General features: G+C 56.3%; 6 protein-coding genes across 6 annotated transcripts; 2 read left to right on the top strand and 4 right to left on the bottom strand.

The window, feature by feature from the left end:
• Positions 1 to 1,310: 1,310 nt before the first annotated feature.
• On the bottom strand, positions 1,311 to 1,905 carry GLOTRDRAFT_109267 (uncharacterized protein). Its single transcript, XM_007863100.1, has 4 exons — positions 1,744 to 1,905; positions 1,603 to 1,684; positions 1,479 to 1,549; positions 1,311 to 1,420 (listed from the first exon to the last, which is right to left on the bottom strand). Exons 1-4 carry the CDS (start codon positions 1,861 to 1,863, stop codon positions 1,364 to 1,366), a joined length of 330 nt encoding a protein of 109 aa, XP_007861291.1. The 5' UTR covers positions 1,864 to 1,905; the 3' UTR covers positions 1,311 to 1,363.
• An 846-nt stretch (positions 1,906 to 2,751) lies between these two features.
• On the top strand, positions 2,752 to 4,335 carry GLOTRDRAFT_90333 (uncharacterized protein; the record flags this gene model as incomplete). The annotated part of the gene is made up of 3 exons (XM_007863101.1): positions 2,752 to 3,052; positions 3,104 to 3,356; positions 3,405 to 4,335. 3 exons carry the CDS (start codon positions 2,752 to 2,754, stop codon positions 4,333 to 4,335), a joined length of 1,485 nt encoding a protein of 494 aa, XP_007861292.1.
• Positions 4,336 to 4,496: 161 nt separating this feature from the next.
• On the bottom strand, positions 4,497 to 6,063 carry GLOTRDRAFT_135597 (Nucleotidylyl transferase; the record flags this gene model as incomplete). Its single annotated transcript, XM_007863102.1, has 11 exons — positions 4,497 to 4,607; positions 4,660 to 4,779; positions 4,832 to 4,906; positions 4,972 to 5,278; positions 5,331 to 5,398; positions 5,463 to 5,494; positions 5,548 to 5,642; positions 5,700 to 5,735; positions 5,805 to 5,899; positions 5,967 to 5,994; positions 6,044 to 6,063. The coding sequence occupies 11 exons, from the start codon at positions 6,061 to 6,063 to the stop codon at positions 4,497 to 4,499; spliced, it is 987 nt and encodes a 328-aa protein (XP_007861293.1).
• A 40-nt stretch (positions 6,064 to 6,103) lies between these two features.
• On the bottom strand, positions 6,104 to 8,274 carry GLOTRDRAFT_53715 (cytochrome P450 sterol C22-desaturase). The gene is made up of 6 exons (XM_007862223.1): positions 7,885 to 8,274; positions 7,687 to 7,800; positions 7,539 to 7,613; positions 6,826 to 7,489; positions 6,426 to 6,745; positions 6,104 to 6,363 (listed from the first exon to the last, which is right to left on the bottom strand). The coding sequence occupies exons 1-6, from the start codon at positions 8,202 to 8,204 to the stop codon at positions 6,303 to 6,305; spliced, it is 1,554 nt and encodes a 517-aa protein (XP_007860414.1). The 5' UTR covers positions 8,205 to 8,274; the 3' UTR covers positions 6,104 to 6,302.
• A 3,257-nt stretch (positions 8,275 to 11,531) lies between these two features.
• On the top strand, positions 11,532 to 13,663 carry GLOTRDRAFT_69174 (ammonium transporter; the record flags this gene model as incomplete). Its single annotated transcript, XM_007863103.1, has 6 exons — positions 11,532 to 11,808; positions 11,859 to 11,886; positions 11,935 to 12,005; positions 12,055 to 12,885; positions 12,945 to 13,261; positions 13,322 to 13,663. The coding sequence occupies exons 1-6, from the start codon at positions 11,766 to 11,768 to the stop codon at positions 13,661 to 13,663; spliced, it is 1,632 nt and encodes a 543-aa protein (XP_007861294.1). The 5' UTR covers positions 11,532 to 11,765.
• On the bottom strand, positions 13,522 to 16,021 carry GLOTRDRAFT_69176 (FAD/NAD P-binding domain-containing protein). The gene is made up of 8 exons (XM_007863104.1): positions 15,715 to 16,021; positions 15,448 to 15,632; positions 15,298 to 15,392; positions 15,045 to 15,246; positions 14,849 to 14,986; positions 14,334 to 14,795; positions 14,194 to 14,282; positions 13,522 to 14,139 (listed from the first exon to the last, which is right to left on the bottom strand). Exons 1-8 carry the CDS (start codon positions 15,980 to 15,982, stop codon positions 13,947 to 13,949), a joined length of 1,632 nt encoding a protein of 543 aa, XP_007861295.1. The 5' UTR covers positions 15,983 to 16,021; the 3' UTR covers positions 13,522 to 13,946.
• Between the last annotated feature and the right edge of the window lie 29 nt (positions 16,022 to 16,050).

Below are 16,050 nucleotides of genomic sequence, written 5' to 3' on the forward strand. Positions count from 1 at the left end.
TGAATCTCTTGGACATTCCGAGGTTAATCTACTACTCGATCAATCGCTCTTGCCTTATTGGAGATACCATCCTTGGTCCGCTGGGAGAACACTTCGATCCGCCGAGGACCATGCAGCCCGAGAGCAACGAAGTTAACAGCTGTATCTCCAGACTGGTAGATGTAATTGTCTGGTATAATCATTGCTCATGTTGCGAGAAGACGGAGTCTAGTGTCCACCACGATGTTAAATCGGCCCAGCTGCCCATCAGTCTCGCTTCTGCTGCCAGCAGTCTGTTAGCCATCGGGTGCATCCCAAATCCCCGCGGCGTAGTCCTTGGGTCGTCCAGCGTACACTAGAGCAGGCCGTAGGCAGTCCTCGACTCGTCCGGGCAGTCGATCACGATCGCCAGGTATAGCAGGTTAGCGGAAGCAACTGCGATGCGCCAGATCCGGGAGATCCGACGACCATCGTCAAATCTCTCCTTGGCTAACTCCGGCATTTGTGAAACTACCGTCCGGTAACCTATCGAGTCCACAGACAAACATCCTAGCATTGAAGTCTCAGCGAGAACCGTAACTTTCGTTCGCCAGAGCACATAGCGGCTGGTAGCACTAAACTGTGGCGGAGTCCATTTTTCCAAGTGCCCGTTAAAATCGCGATATGTAGCAGGTCCGAGGCGGCGATGGCCATTGTCTCAAGCATGTTGAGTCTAGAATACAATACCCGCATTGCCATAGCATAATATTCTGGATAGGTAGGTAGACAAGGAGGAGTTGAAGCGCCTGGCTTTCCTCGAGCTTCTCGTCGCCGACTCGGCTTTCAAACCACCCCGGTGAACATCTGTCTTCCCGAGCTCCAGATGCGGAAGCAAAGCAGTGCATGATCGCTGCATCTCCAGCTTGCATCTCCTGCAATCGCAGGCAATTGCCTGCCACTGGCATCCATAATTATCACAGCTAGACTGCTCTGACCGAGGCATTTAATGTGCGGTATATCCGATAGGCTGACCCCTAGTTGACTCTCGTTAAAAACGCAAACCAACTTGAAATGCTCGAACGCTCCCGCTGCCACACGTGCGGTCGCCTCGACCGAAGACCGAAGTGGAGTGAATAGTGAATACGATAGTGGCTCCGTGGCATGTGCAAGTAACCAGCTCTACATGCAAATGACATCGTGTCGCGCATTCTGTGCTCATCGTCATGAAAGAACCAGTGAAGGCAGGACCAATCATGATGACCTGCACTCTACCAGCAGTCTTTCACGACTTAGTGCCGAAACCGTCGCTGCGTAGACAGAATGATACATAATATTACATCAAGTCATTAGTGAGTGATTACAGAGTGTCCAAAATTTCGCTATGCTACAAAGATTGATGGGTCCATTAGTGCTTGAATGCCTCGTTGGTGTCGTCTTTGCCTTCACGAGCCTTCGCAGCGGTCTAAGACGAGACGAGTGAGCACGAGCACAAGATAGCGCGTGTAGGAGAGATAACCCACCTCGTTGGCCTTCTGGCCGGCTACTGTCGAAGCCTCGCTCGTCTTCTGCTTTGCCTGCTCGGCGGTTGTGCCTACAGGGAGAGATAAGCACGACGCAAGGAACTAAGATGAGCATACAGCTTACCGAGGGTCTCTTTCGTCGCCTCAGTGGCCTTCTCGCCCTTCTCAATGGCTCCTGCTAGACCTTTACCGAGGCTCTTGTTGACCTGTTCGACCAGACGCGTGAACAGCCGTCACACTGCGTCCCGCAGTATCCATGACTCACCTTATCTCCGACCTCCTTGACCTTCTCCGTCACCGACTTGTACGCAACAGGAGAGGAATGCAGCTGACGCGAGCCAGCGAGAGTAGCCCGAGAAGTCTGAGAGATAGCGTTGCGGAACATATTCAGTTGTCAAGGTGGATGTGTATATTAACTTGTTCGGTGGTGTTCAGAACGTTTTATAGCCCGACCAAAGGGTCGACGCGTACGTCTGAAATACATGCCTTAGGCTGCATGACGTCGAGGTAAAGGAGCTTGATGTCATCCTGCTCCGCTATTGAAGGGTGTGCCACAGGTCCCGCTGGTCCACCAGAATAGACCGTGAGAACAAGCGACTGGTAGGGTATAACCCTAACCATACTACAGTCCGTCGGGGATGGCGGCCTAGTTCTTCCGGCGACTTCCGCAGTGTGGCAACGACACTCAGTTGGTCGAGTATGTCCGGGATTTTCGATGTATGACGCTGTCTTCGCAGATCCCCATAAAATGATTGCAAAGACAAGCCTCCTGAATACACGGGGACTAGAAGTATGGCCCGCCCTTCACGGGTAGGCCAAGGGCTAGTCGCCGCTTAACGACACGACGAGATCAGTTCATCACCTGTACGCTCGCATGCCCATTGGAGGCATGCAATAATCATGCATCCCGGAAACACCTGGTAGAAGCTGATTGCCGTCTATTTCCTATGTTCCGTGAACTGATCTAGATAGGATAACGCCTACCTTCGAAACGTTCCGCCCTCGGGAAGCTCACAACTGTCGGGTATCTCAGATCATTCTAGTTTCCGGAGGCTGATCAACGCATTTGAACAGGCCTAAGATAGCTGCAGCTGTGAAATATGGAAGCTCCTGGTACCCGGATCAGCGCAAACCTCTCATATTTATATGCCTCGGTCGTGCCAGCACGCGCAGCCCGTCTGCAATCTTGCAGCTCGACCTCCCTCAGGCAGCGGGTATTTCATTTGCTCGACCCTGGCAGGTCGCTGGTCGGTTCTTCACCTTTACATGCGACATGGTTGCTCATGGCTGGATCCTGACCAGCCTGATATTCTTTCTTCTTTTTTATCCTCGCGGTTCTCTAGCTGCGCTTGTCAACGTCACTGTCGACGATACTAATGGTGATCTTGTTACTGGAGTTCCTGTAGTGTATTCGCCACCCCAAGCGTGGAACATCGGACAAAATTGTACTGGCTGTACTGCCAAACCGGATCCGGCACAGGTCTATATGGGAACTTGGCACGACGCTACCTTCGTACCGACTACCAGCGACAGCGCAAGCGAGGGCATCATCTCGCTTACGGTGCCATTCAATGGTGAGTTATTCGCTGTCAACCTTCACATCAGGAACACTCAATTGCACGAAGGTGGCGCGGTCTACGTCTACTGCATCCTGACGTTTACGTTCGACCATCCGGCCGGGAACTCCGACATGCTATTCTGGATTGACAACGATATCGTCGGGACCTTTGAGCTTCCAGCGAACGGAAGCACCGTGTATGACTATCATTTTCCTGTATATGTCAACGAATCTATTGAGGCCGGTCCGCATACCTTTCGCCTGGAAACAGGGCACAACAATACGAAGTCGACACTGCTCTTCGATTCCCTTGTATACACGTGGGTCTCAACCGGTATAGTCGTGGAGGATTTCTGACCTTATAGCAGGCATGACGATACTAGTATGGGGAACTCAACTTCCGGAGGTGGTTCCCGACATAATTCATCCCATGTCCACGGAAGTCCGCGACCGGGACAGCAGCTCGAGAACGCTAAGCATAGCTTGTCGAAGAAATTCACAATCATCATCGCTGTCGTATCATCACTGCTCGGGACAGTCATCGTAATTGGTACGGTGATACTGTTCATCATCCTGCGCCGGCGCCGACGGCAGAGGAGCCAGCAATTGTCCAGCCCCTCTACTGAATCATCAGACTCACCCACTGCTTTGCTCGGGAAAGAGGGTCCCGGGGAGAGGTGGATTGCGAGACATTCGCAGGACAAAGCTCTACCACCGATTGTCACCGACACCCACAGCCTTCAGTCTGGGAGTGCCAGTGCACCTCATAGTACAGCTCGAGCCGAACAGCAACCCCCATGGCTAAGCCGAGATCCTTATCCCAGCTCGAACGTTGGCCACTCGACCGTAAGCCCGGTGTCTCCGGCCACGACAACCAGCTCTAGTGGCATCGTATACGCCCTTCAACCACCGACCCGGAATTCAAGTGTACGAACCAGGCGACTTCCTTCGCCTTGGGAGTCCCAAAGTGCCACTGGTCGGACGCCAATTGTTCCCTCACCGGCTGATACCTTGTACTTTCCTCCGACATTTCCGTATGCACTGGCCACCGGCGACTCGGACATACGGTCGACTGAGCTCACGCGGTCGAGCACTCAGGCCACGTACGGAACTATCGCTTCTTCGATAGCTCCCTACTCGGATCCCGTCGCTCGAGACCCTAGGGAAGATTCGGAACTCATGTCTCCCGTCACCGATCGCTCCGAGCCGACGTCTGCTGCGGCCAGGAGTATCAGAGAGCCTTTGCCACCCTCGTATCATGATAGTCAAAGACATAGTGAGAAACGTCGACGTCCCTGAGTCTGGCTGGTGTACACCGTCTTCCTCATTTAATAGCCTCGCTGGACGATAACTATCTGTATGATGTAGACATTTATTTGGCTCCTTGGTTGCAGACTACCCCGTCCGCCTCCATATCGCGTTCTCTGTGCCTGTGTACGTACTGCTGTACTATAACTTGCCTAGCTATGTTGTTTCCGTCGCTGTCGCTCCTTATAGGCGCCCAGACGTGCTTCGACTCTTGCGCGCAAACTTGTCGGTGTTTGGAATGGCGGAACAGGTATATGCTCCACCTTTTGCTCGTTCTGAGACGATGGCCTTCGAGAGGTAAGCCGTTGTACTTACTTGTACAATGTTCGGACCTTCCTCCTTTATATTCTCATTGACCGCAATATCGATTCCCAACGACAAGTACGAAGATAGAGGCAGGGATGCCGGTACATTATAAAGCACGGCGTCGGTGTACTGTACAAGTGAGGTATGGGCAGGTTTACATCGGGAATTGGAACTGACTCACTTTGCACTGCACGACTGCCAGGACCCTCTCTATCTGGGCCAGTAATGGCTTCTCCCCGGTAACCTCCTCTACTGTCTACAGGTGCGGCGCATATCACTTCCACTCTACCTGGGAGCATTTAGAAATAGAAGTGGCTTTACCTTGTCCGCCCATACTCCCACAATGACTGCGGTATCCGGGGAAATTAGTTCCTTCGCCCGTCTCAAATAATGGACATGGCCTGAGCCGAAGGAGTCCCAAGCTCCCCCAACGTATACCTTCTTCCCTCTCAGAGTCCCCATAGCTGGAGAGCCCTGATTATCACCGGCGGAGAGATCCACTACGGGGAAGCGAGCTGGAATGCACTGCAAGAATTCCTGCAACAGTGCATCAAGATGTCCAGAATCATGCTCCCATCTAGGATGATCGAGCACACGCTGGATCAAAGAAGTTGTGGATATCCCCTCGCTGTGCATAGGGATACCATTAAGACATCTGTGCATCAGACCACCGAGCTTACGTGCGCTTGAACTCCTTGTATTTGCCGCGTAGCTTTAAGGGAGCATATATATCACTGCCCGTCGCGTCCTACGCATCATGCTCAGCATGTTACTTCAGCACCCGCATTCACTGCACTAGGAAGCATGCTCACGACAACGGCATCATCTCCGTGGACCAGGAAGTCTGTAAATAACACCTCCGATCACTGAGGCCGCCGGGGTCGCGAAGGTGCTCACCGACGTGATGCTTGTCCAGAACATGAAGTTGTGTGATGTAAGGCGCCCCTTCTATTACTTCGTCAACCCACCGACATCCCGCCACTACGGCGTATCTGGGAAGGAGAATCAGATGTGGCAGGGTCTAGACGACTGGGGTATAACCAACACACCTTTCCTTTTCGTCGAATAGCGGAGGGCCTTTATGTCTGGGTATTAATATCATTTGTCAGTGCCAGGCGACGAAAGAGGCCATCCAGGAAGGGGCGATCATGCACTTCATAATCTCTTCGTCGGAGTGCACAGCAGCCATCATATGCACTGGACCGTCGACCAGCTTTCGTGCTTGTCTGAACGCATTTGCATGCGCATACTGTGCCAGTTCCAGAAGAGGGTGTGAAGTAAGCCCAAGAGTCTTATCACACTCGCAAGGTGCGTACATGGAAGCCATCGAAGCATCCATCGAGCCTTCATCATGGTTAGAGTCAATCCTGTGTAGCGATGCTGGATCACGTACCATAAAACGGTGGTCTGCATGCTATAGTAAGATGAAGGCCTAATTTGAACTTCATGAGCAGTTCCAAGACGTCCACGCCATGGACCAAGCACGGCGCCAATGTGTATCCATTGGACAAATCCACTGATTGTGGATTATAAACATAACAAGTCGTCTACACAGGTATATTCGAGACAATTAATGATAAACTACTCTATAAGCCCCCCTGGGCCGCCCTCAAACTGTCCCGATCGTACTTTTACTGCTCGGGCTCATCACTTCACGCCCTCGGACTGAACTTCAATAAGCATCCGTCCTTGGGGAAGAGGGTCGCGATCATCCTACCGAGTAAATCGCATTCAGCATTCCAACATGTGATTGCAAGGCAAGCAATGGTACTCACTGAACCTCATCACTATCCGGTGTCCGGTGATGTTCCCAGTTCAACAGCACGGCCGCGTTCGCCAGTACCAGCGCAATGTTCATCGTCGCGTACTCGACACCGATACACTTATGCGGACCGCTGCCGAAGACCATAAAGTTCTTCGGGTTCTGGTTCGCGGGACTCTGCGGATCCAACCAGCGTTCGGGCAGGAATTTTTCCGGCTCAGGGAACACAGATTCGTCATGCAGGGATGGATACATGGACGGGATGACCATCGCACCAGCCGGCACCGTGTAGTCCTCGGAAATGGGGAACGCCTTCAACGCGGTGTAGGGCACCTGTACGGGCACGTGGTCAGCACAGCACCGCCATGTAATAATAGAATTGACGCCCAAGGCTGCGGAGGAGATGCACGCACCATAGTCACCGGGGGCTTCACGCGCAAACTCTCCTTTACAACGGCCTTCAGGTACGTCATCTCGTCCATCATCTCCAACGTCATTGGCTTCTGGTAGTCGCCCCCTCTCACCCGCTCCTGTTCCTCCCGAACCTTCGCCAACACCTCAGGGTGGTCAGCCAAGTGCTGGAATCCGTAGATCAAACCACTGCTCATGGCGTCCTGGCTGGCGAACAAGAACGAGAAGAGAGTCATAGCCATCTCGTGGTCACTGAACTCGCGGCGACCCTTGTAGCTCGGGTCCGCGAGCTCCTTGACCCACTCGTCCAGCATGCATTCGGGCTCACGACCTTCAGCCATGGCGACCTTGCTGTTGCGCGCAGAGAGTGTGAGCCATTTCATGGCGGCCTTCCGCGCCTGGATGGCCTTGTAAACCTTGGTGCCAGGGATCGCAATGGGGAAGTTGACAAGCTCAAGCGCCGCAGTGATGGCCCAGTACTTGTCGCTGATCTCCTTGAAAGCATGGTCTGGGATATGGTGTCCGCAGAAGACGCGAAGGGAGGTCTCCATGTTCAGATCGCGCGCCGTCCACATGATCATCTCAGGTTTAGGGTTCTTAGCCGAGGAAGCGAGCCATTTAGCAAAGTGCTCCCGGCATACGGTGTCCTGGACCCCAACGTACAAGCTACGATCGCCGTCAGTAAAGGATGCAGGACGCCAAAGGAAATACAAACCCCAGAGCCTTGCGGGTGAACAGGCCGTTCAAGCCACGGCGGTAGTCCACGTGCGCCTTTCCGCTGAGGAAGACCCTACACGACGGACGAAGTTAGACCGGAATATACTTGGGTAGAAGCAAGTGAGCCTTGTTCGCATGACACTTACCAGTTCTCTGGGCACAGGATCTTCTTGGCCGCGTGCACGATGCACGGCTCAGCGAAGGTCGGGGAGTTCATGATTTTCCGCGCATACTCGTTCGTGGCCGCGATGACGATGAAGCTATTTACCGCGTTCAGTTTAGTTCATTCGGACGCAAGAAATCAGGGATGAATCCTTGCGGTAATTATAGTCCGTGACCCTTACATGTTAAACACGCTAACAGCGCTAAGCGCACCGGACGCCCATTGAGCCTTGTAATTCTCCAGCGTCGGGTTCAGAGAATCCGCAAACTGGCCAATGATGGGAATAGTCCATTTGGGGCCAGGTAGGTGGCGCTTCTTATATCTATACACACTCTGCTCGAGGAGGAGCAACGAGACAACGATAGTGAGGGTCGTAGTGAGCCATGAGGACGATCCGGAACTGGACGCGAAGAACGAGGGGATAGGGATGCTGGGAAAGGAGGAAGCGACGTCCGTCGGCGACGTTATGGACACGAAAGAGGAGGACGACGTGTTGAACATGGTCGTCGTCGTCGCGGTCGTCAAGCAGGCGCCCTGGCGTTCAGACTGGAAACGAAAAGACAGTCGAACGGACGGAAATTATAATAACATCAGCCTGATGTATATGTCTTCACTTCTCACAGAATTTGCCGCCTGAGCCTTCTGATTGGCTCCCACCAAAATCAGTCCACCCAATATCCTCGGCACGTGACTCAATCCCCCCGCCGGAGATGGGACTTGTCAAAGTCGCTGTCGTAATTCATCTTCTAACCGACGCTCTCGTCTCCGACGGTATGTCTGGGTTGGACCAGAGTCGGGTGGACGCCGACGGCGACAAAGGCTACTGCTGTCATGTATGAGGAGCCCTTCCTGGAGGATTTGTCTGTCTTGGAATCAGCCCATTGCAATCGTCGTCAAGCCGTCTATCCTTGGACAGGGCTATGTGTCGACCAGACGTTCGAATTTGAACGTTGCAGTCGTAGCAACGGACCAGGAAATGAATATGTACGCACAGACAAACTCACTGCGATGAAAGCGCTGGTAGAAAGGCTAGCTGTCAAGCATCAAATGAGAAAGCTAGGAAGCCATTCTCGAGTCCACGGCATGGCGAGAACAAATTGGGTCGGGACCTCCAAAAGAAATAGCGGGACGACCAGTGCTACTCTAGGGCCAGAAACATCGAATTCCATTTGCCAGTGTCTTCTGGGTATACCATCAAACGACCTTTTCAGCGAAGTCCTCGGGATGAAGATGAACGAAGGGCTCGCTAGGCGCCTGGCTACAGGCCACCGTCTTAATCCCTTGTCGAGTTCCAGATCTGGCTAGTTAATAACATCTTAGCTATAGGGTATCTCCTCGCACCAGAGCTAGCATGACCGATCTTGTCTTATCATCCTTGGCCTTCATGCTCCATTGTCCCATCTGGTATAAATATGCCGACGTCCCGCCCGAAAATCTCATCCAAATACCTGGGTGCAGACTCAAGTGCCGGCGTCTTCGCTGCCACTGCATTGCGATTTTCTGGAATCCTCATTGCCCCTCGTTGCTAGCAAGCCCCGCCCTCGCAGGTGTTATCTCATACGACGAGAATAAGGGAACCATTGCCGTCTATGTAGTGGTCGGACGTAGGGGCTCACTCGTCTTGAGATCCTTTTCCGCCATTTGCGCATCCGCAAATCATAAAGTGCGTTTCCGCGTTGCCAGTTGCTGCCCCGGGATGCCCGGCGTTCACGGACAAAGGACGGGATGCAGTCATCTGCTCGTCTACGGGCCCTGCTCGAGCCTTCGACCAGCTGATGCGCGCTTCCGCGACCCGTGGGCCGACAAGATACTCCCGCTATAGACTACACCCCTTGATCATCCTTGACGTGCCCGCGATCGCACCAACGATTTGAATTGCTCCCCGGGATCGCCTTCTTCGAGACCAGTGAAACTCTTCAATTCCGCATTGCCCGCGACGCGTCTTGAGTTTCAAGCTGTGCCCTAGACTCACAGGTATACGCGCGGTCACATCTGGATCACCTAGGAGTGCCCTCGCCTCGGGCGGCTGGACGTAATTTGTCGTCGTATCGGCAGCTTGGTGGTCCCCAACACCTGTCTGCAGGTCACTCCAGGTATAAGCAGGTGGGTGTCATCTCTCGCTGGCACTGGCTTCCGACGAGCGCTATCCTCCTTCCAGGTATCCTAGCAGGCCCGAGGGCCCGCGCTGTCTTTGAATGCCGGCAGACAGACCGGTGAGGGCGAACTCGGAACGACGTACGTCGGTGAGTACCTGCTTTCATCACCCATTACACACACGCTGAGCTTACTTCAGACAAAGCTCTTACAGGGCCGCATTTATGCCCCACAGTTGGCTTGTTGTCTTCGTCAAGCACCCATGGGATTCCTGACGACGTCACCTGTCCTTGCACGGGCAGATTTCTTCTTCAGGAATCCTGTGGGTATCAGCTACACAACGCAACCGTATCGTTTCGGGCGCCGGGCCTCCTCCGCATGCAGAGCTTCCCGCGCCGCCTGTCGACACATGCACTTCGTCGCAGACTGGATAGCGCTGGGTCAGTTCGCTAGACAGGCAGGGTGGATCCCTGGCTGATCGACGCTTTCGGATAACACCCAGCGAGTTACCCTGGATTTTGTCGCGAAGCGATAGGCGTGCGGAGGTTGACATACCTCCCGTCACGTTTTGGCCCTGTGAGGCAGATATGGGTGCTGGTTCCCGTTGGGCATCTGTGCTACTTTGTACGGTGCGCATTCTAGCCTTTGCGTACTCATGCGGCCGACGCTTTGAGAACCCATAGTACCGGCACTAAACTGCGTGTCCTACATATCCAGTGCCTTTACCTACCGTTCTCCATCTCTGTTAGCAGCACGGTCTACTACGTCTTGACCTGGTGGCCGTCTGTCTGTCTCCAAGCTATATTCATGAGGGACGATACTTAATGTTTGCATCATCACTGTTCTGGCTCGGACTTGATGGTGCTGTCTCGCAGGTATGAAACTGACCTTGGGGTGCAAGGTTTTAGCGCCGTTGGCTAGCTCAACAGATAGCTTCCCCCGTAGTGATGCTACTGTCCTCCCTGGTGTGGCCCGTGTGCCCGGTCCTGTGTACCTCATCCTAAAGGACCCAGAGGCCTGAGTGGAGGCCGCTGTGGATAGAAGCCGTGGAAATGAACAGGCTCTAGTACGCTAGAGGAAAGGTACCTGTGCAAGGAGCTTCCTGGCCTTAGGGCTACTGGACCCTGACCTTGGCGTGAAGAGTCCTGCAACATTAACTAGAACGCAGCCCCATGTGTTTAGGATACGGCTCCCAAGTACCAGGCCGAGTGGACAAAACTTGACCCCTTCCGGTCTGATCGATCGCGCCCTTCGGCCGAAGGCCATCCTGTCCAGCGAGTTCGTCGAGGCCTGGAGTGCGTCGGGGATGTGATCCTACATGCGGGGACGGTCTCTAGCCTGTGAGGGGGGGGGGGGTTTATTGAATGTCGGTAGTCAGGTGTACCACGGGAGAAGGGGTGTTGGACCGGTTCACCGAGAAAATTTTGGATTCATGTCGGCGTCCGAGAAACGGTGGAAGATAGCATCGAGCACTGGTAGAATGCAATTGTGCAGACGCTGGTTCGTTGCTGGAGGATTCGAGTGTGTGATGTCAGGAAGCGGGGTAAGGCCGGAAGCAGAGAGCGACGTAAGGCGGTCGGTGGCGCAACCTGATCTCGTTAGCCCGCGCCCAGATCAAAGCCTCTCCGCCGCAGATAGCGTCTACAATCTCCCACCACGCCCCCAGACATTGCCCAGGAGACACAGTCGCTGTGTGTTCAACGCAGCGGAAAGATCGCTGCGTGTTCAACCCAGTGGAGGGAAAAGAAATCCGTCGATGCGATCGGCGCGGTTGATCAAACTGGCCGGGAGTGAATGCGAACGCAAACCGTCGCCCAATCAGCTGGGAAGTTTATCGCGGTTAGCCACAGCGTCGTCGGAGAGCATTGAGTAGCCGCCTGGAGCGCACTCGCGTGAGCATAAATACTTTCTCTCCGTCCCGGCTCCTTCCTCGCTCACCAAACGTTCCTCTCTTCCCCGCCCAACACGATGGACGGCGCCCTGCGTCGACGGGCAGCGCCGTTGCTTTCTCGTGGGTGACATCCGCATCGAGTCTGCATGCAGTGCTGATTAGCTTTACAGGCGATGCGAATCCATCTAATCTCGGCGAGTGAGTGCGAGTCTGCGTTTACCATGCCACATCCTGACCGCGCTGCAGCTACGAGCCAGGCGATGTCGCCTTCATCGTCGTCGCCGGCGCCATGGTCTCCTTCATGATCCCCGGTCTCGGTGAGTGCCCCCATGTTGTTCCTGCGCCCCCGGCCGACCCCCGCCCCAGCCTTCCTCTACTCCGGCCTCGCGCGGCGCAAGTCCGCCCTCTCGCTCATCTGGGCCGTCTCCGCCTCCAACGCCGTCGTCATCTTCCAGTGGTTCTTCTGGGGCTACTCCCTCGCCTTCTCCTCCTCCGCCACCAACGGCTACATCGGCAACCTCCGCAACTTTGGCCTCCGCAAGGTCGGCGGCGACCCCTCCCCCGGCTCCCCGCTCATCCCCGAGCTCCTCTACGCCTTCTACCAGATGGAGTTCGCCTGCGTCACCATCGGCATCCTCATGGGCGGGCTCGCCGAGCGCGGCCGCGTCTTCCCCGCCATGCTCTTCTCCTTCGCCTGGCTCACCCTCGTCTACTGCCCCCTCGCCTGCTGGGCCTGGAGCACCAACGGCTGGGGCTTCACCTGGGGCGTCCTCGACTACGCCGGCGGCGGGCCCGTCGAGATCGGCTCCGGCGTCGCGGGGCTCGCCTACTCCTGGGTCCTCGGCCGCCGCCAGGAGAAGGAGCTCCTCAACTTCCGCCCGCATAACGTTTCCATGGTCGGGCTCGGCACCTTCATCCTCTGGTTCGGCTGGCTCGGCTTCAACGGCGGCAGCGCGTTCGGCGCGAACCTGCGCGCCATCACCGCCGTGTGGAACAGCATGATGGCCGCCGCGATGGCGGGCATGGTGTGGTGCCTCCTGGACTGGCGCATCGAGCGCAAGTGGACGATGGTCGGGTTTTGCTCGGGCACGATCGCGGGGCTCGTCGCCGCCACGCCCGCGAGCGGGTACATCCCCGTGTGGGCGGCGATGGTCATGGGCATCGTCGTCGGCGCCGTATGCAACTACGCCACCAAACGTGCGTCCCCCCCTCCCCCCCTTCATCCCCTCCTAACCTAACCGTCCTTCCTCCGCTAGTGAAATTCTTCCTCCGCATCGACGACGCGCTCGACCTCTTCGCCGAGCACGCCATCGGCGGCATCGTCGGGCTGCTCTTCAACGCCTTCTTCGCGACCGCGGACGTGATCGCGCTCGACGGCGTGAACACGTCCGCCCGCGGCGGGTGGCTCGACCGGAACTGGAAGCAGCTGTACATCCAGTTCGCGTACGTGTGCGCGACGTGCGCGTACACGTTCGTCGTCACCGCGCTCATCGCGAAGGCGATTGACTGCGTGCCCGGCCTCCGGCTGCGCGCGACGGAGACGGCGGAGGCGCTCGGCATGGACGAGGTCGAGGTGCGCGTTTTCCTCCCCGCTTTCCGTGCTACCCTGTATCTAAGCTATGACGCCATCCAGATCGGAGAATTCGCCAACGACTACATCGAGGTCCGCCGCGACTTTTCCGACTGGACGCCCCCGCCCGCCCACTCGTCCGCGCACCAGAACGGGCTCACCAAGACGTCCTCCTCGCCCGCCGACTCAGAAAAACACTTTGCCGCGGGCGACCGCCACGGGCGCCCCGAAACGTCCGTGTACGACTCGCCGCCGCCGCGGCGCCCGCCATCAATTGGGAATGGGGAGGGCAATGGAAATGGCGAGCTGGACGGGCCGCATGGCGTCAAGGGCGATCGCGGCGGGCTGGGGTCGATACCGGAGAAGCCGCTCGTGGAGGACGCCTCGTCGCGGAGGGCAGATTGAGGGTCCGCTAGGGCTATGCATCAAAAGTAGACGGGGTAAGAAGTTGCACAAGGTACACTGACATCTATCCGCATTGCTTGTATTCCTCGTAACATAGACCAACCAGTAGTGTATCCGATTCCTCACCATACCCCGATACAGGGCTGTATAATACATCACGTCACGGATTCATGGAGGGGGGGCCGCGGGTAAACACGAAGCAGAGCAAATAGTAGCATTATTATGGAATACATATATAAATCAGCGAAGCACTGTCAACAAAAGCAATAACCCAATGATCCCCTCAGCAATCCCACCCCAGCACAAAGTCATCGCCCCTGCTCGTCCTGACCTTCTCGATCTCGAGCACCTCCTGCTCCCCCTCGACTTGCTCCACTACCGGCGGCGGGCACACGCCCGCGTTGAACTCGTCCCGGAAGAGCAGGTCGACGACGTTCCTCGCCGAGATCGTCTCGGTCTCCATCGTCGAGATGAATCTACACAGCCCTAGTTAGCCGCAGCGCAACGCTCAACGAGAGAGCGATCCTTACGGCTCGAACGCGTTCACGTAGTAGAGTCCCCGCTCGAGCTTGACCGGGGGGAACTTCATAGTCGGCGGCAGCTCCGGGTACGCATCCCACTGCGCCCGTTCTCAGCACACGCGCACGCACAGGCACGAGCTCCCACGCACCTCCTTCCTGTACACCCACCCGACCCTCCCGCTGAACATGACCTGCAGCCACTCATCCGACAGCCTCTCCCTCGAGAAAATCTTCACCACCCACTCGCGCTCCCCCTCCGGCGCGCCCTCGTCCACCAGTCCGTGATACGTGAGCGAGTTGAACTCCGGCTCGCGCGCCGCGCCGCCGCGTCGCACGCCCTCGTGCGTCGTCAGGACCGTCGTCGGCACGCGCGCGTCCGCGCGCAGGCCGAAGTACGCGGGGTTCGGCGCGGGCGCGGCGGTCGCGAGGAGCGTGACGTGCAGGTGCACGTAGGGCTGCTCCGGGATGGCGGACGCGAGCGACGCGGGCGAGAGGGCGATCCCGGTGGAGTGGAAGGGCGCGGCGAGGACGACGCTGCTGTACGCCGTCGGGCGGATGGACGCGGAGGTCGTCAGGTACCACAGGCCGTCGGCGTACTCGAGGGTCTTGACCTGCGGGGCAGTCAGTTGTGTGATACGAGGCAGAGGGTGGGGACGGCGCGCACCGCGGTGTTGAGGTGCACATGCGCCCCGGACTTTTTGAGAAAGTGCTCGAACATCTGGAAATTACCGCCCGCGACCCTGGATGCCCCGTTGGCGGCCATCGAGCACGCGGCCTCGAGCGCGTGGATCCTGTCTACGTTCTATTACATGGTTATGCTCGGGCCAAGGGCTGCGCGGGGGGCATGCGCAGGTACGTACCTGGCCGTAGTTCACTCGCGTCGCGGCTTCGATGATCTCGCGCGAGAACCGCCGGGAGACGCCGTGCACGTCAAAGTACTCCGCCGCTGTGCGCATGAGGAGCTCCTGCCATTCGAGGGCGAGAGTCAGGTTCGAGATGGTGTCCCACTTGGGACTTTCCGGTGTGTAGAGGGTGAGGAAGCGGTTGAGCATGGATTGGACACTGCGCCGCTCGGTCAGGGACGGTAATCTAGTGAGACGAGGTCGCACGTACAGTTTCTGTGTTTTCTGAGGCGATGACCAGCCGTATCTCCACAACAGTTTCAGGTTGTCCAGCCAATTGCTCCAGGTGCTCTTTCCTCCTCCAATCTGGCATATAGGGCATGACCAGACGAATTTTTATTTGGTTCATTGAGTAGCTCACCGTCAAGACAAACTTCTCGCCGTCCCAGATGCCAGTCTCGTCATTGTCATCATCGAAATTATACCGCGTCAGGTTGAACTCTTGAGAAGCACGCCAGAGGTTCTTATTGGCTTGGACAAATATGGACGCCCCAAGCTCAACGGGCGGTAGCTTTGTATTGTTGTACGGATACACCACGGTGCTTCCTACGAAACGTAGGGGTGTCGCAAAGGTATTGGATTAATGCAGGGTAGTACACAGACACCAGAACCGTCATATCCCACTCACTGCCGCCTATGTACCCGGACTGCTCATAGACGTCGACGTCAATCTCGAGACCACTCCTCTTCTTCGCCTTTGCTATCCAAAAAGCCGCAGAGCTGCCAGCGGCGCCAGCGCCTATGATGGCCACCCGGTGCGTCGCGGTGTCTGACACTTGGCGGACGGCGTCCTCATGGGTTGTTTTCAGGAATGGCAGGAATGACGAGAGCTCAAAGGCATTCGAAGCTGTGGCCAGGGCGAGGCTGAGGTAGAGGAGCTGCTTGGACGCAAGCATGGCGTTGTCCCCGTCCGAGTGGAAGACGTGTCGGAAGGCAGTTCCACCGCGGTGGCTGTGTTAGATTC

The sequence above is a fragment of the Gloeophyllum trabeum genome (genome assembly GCF_000344685.1).
Source record: "Gloeophyllum trabeum ATCC 11539 unplaced genomic scaffold GLOTRscaffold_00001, whole genome shotgun sequence".
Classification (NCBI taxonomy): domain Eukaryota; kingdom Fungi; phylum Basidiomycota; class Agaricomycetes; order Gloeophyllales; family Gloeophyllaceae; genus Gloeophyllum; species Gloeophyllum trabeum.

What these genes read in the sequence shown, in the direction of transcription:
- GLOTRDRAFT_53715 (XM_007862223.1), bottom strand. Translation starts at nt 8,204, where the DNA reads ATGTTCAACACGTCGTCCTCCTCTTTCGTGTCCATAACGTCGCCGACG. An exon ending in GCTGTTAGCGTGTTTAACAT is followed by an intron (nt 7,801 to 7,884) that starts GTAAGGGTCACG and finishes CGCGGTAAATAG; the next exon opens with CTTCATCGTCATCGCGGCCA. An exon ending in TTCACCCGCAAGGCTCTGGG is followed by an intron (nt 7,490 to 7,538) that starts GTTTGTATTTCC and finishes CGGCGATCGTAG; the next exon opens with CTTGTACGTTGGGGTCCAGG.
- GLOTRDRAFT_109267 (XM_007863100.1), bottom strand. Translation starts at nt 1,863, where the DNA reads ATGTTCCGCAACGCTATCTCTCAGACTTCTCGGGCTACTCTCGCTGGC. An exon ending in TCAAGGAGGTCGGAGATAAG is followed by an intron (nt 1,685 to 1,743) that starts GTGAGTCATGGA and finishes CTGGTCGAACAG; the next exon opens with GTCAACAAGAGCCTCGGTAA. An exon ending in GGCGACGAAAGAGACCCTCG is followed by an intron (nt 1,550 to 1,602) that starts GTAAGCTGTATG and finishes CTCTCCCTGTAG; the next exon opens with GCACAACCGCCGAGCAGGCA.
- GLOTRDRAFT_69176 (XM_007863104.1), bottom strand. Translation starts at nt 15,982, where the DNA reads ATGCTTGCGTCCAAGCAGCTCCTCTACCTCAGCCTCGCCCTGGCCACA. An exon ending in GTCCGGGTACATAGGCGGCA is followed by an intron (nt 15,633 to 15,714) that starts GTGAGTGGGATA and finishes TACGTTTCGTAG; the next exon opens with GAAGCACCGTGGTGTATCCG. An exon ending in TACGTGAACGCGTTCGAGCC is followed by an intron (nt 14,140 to 14,193) that starts GTAAGGATCGCT and finishes AGGGCTGTGTAG; the next exon opens with ATTCATCTCGACGATGGAGA.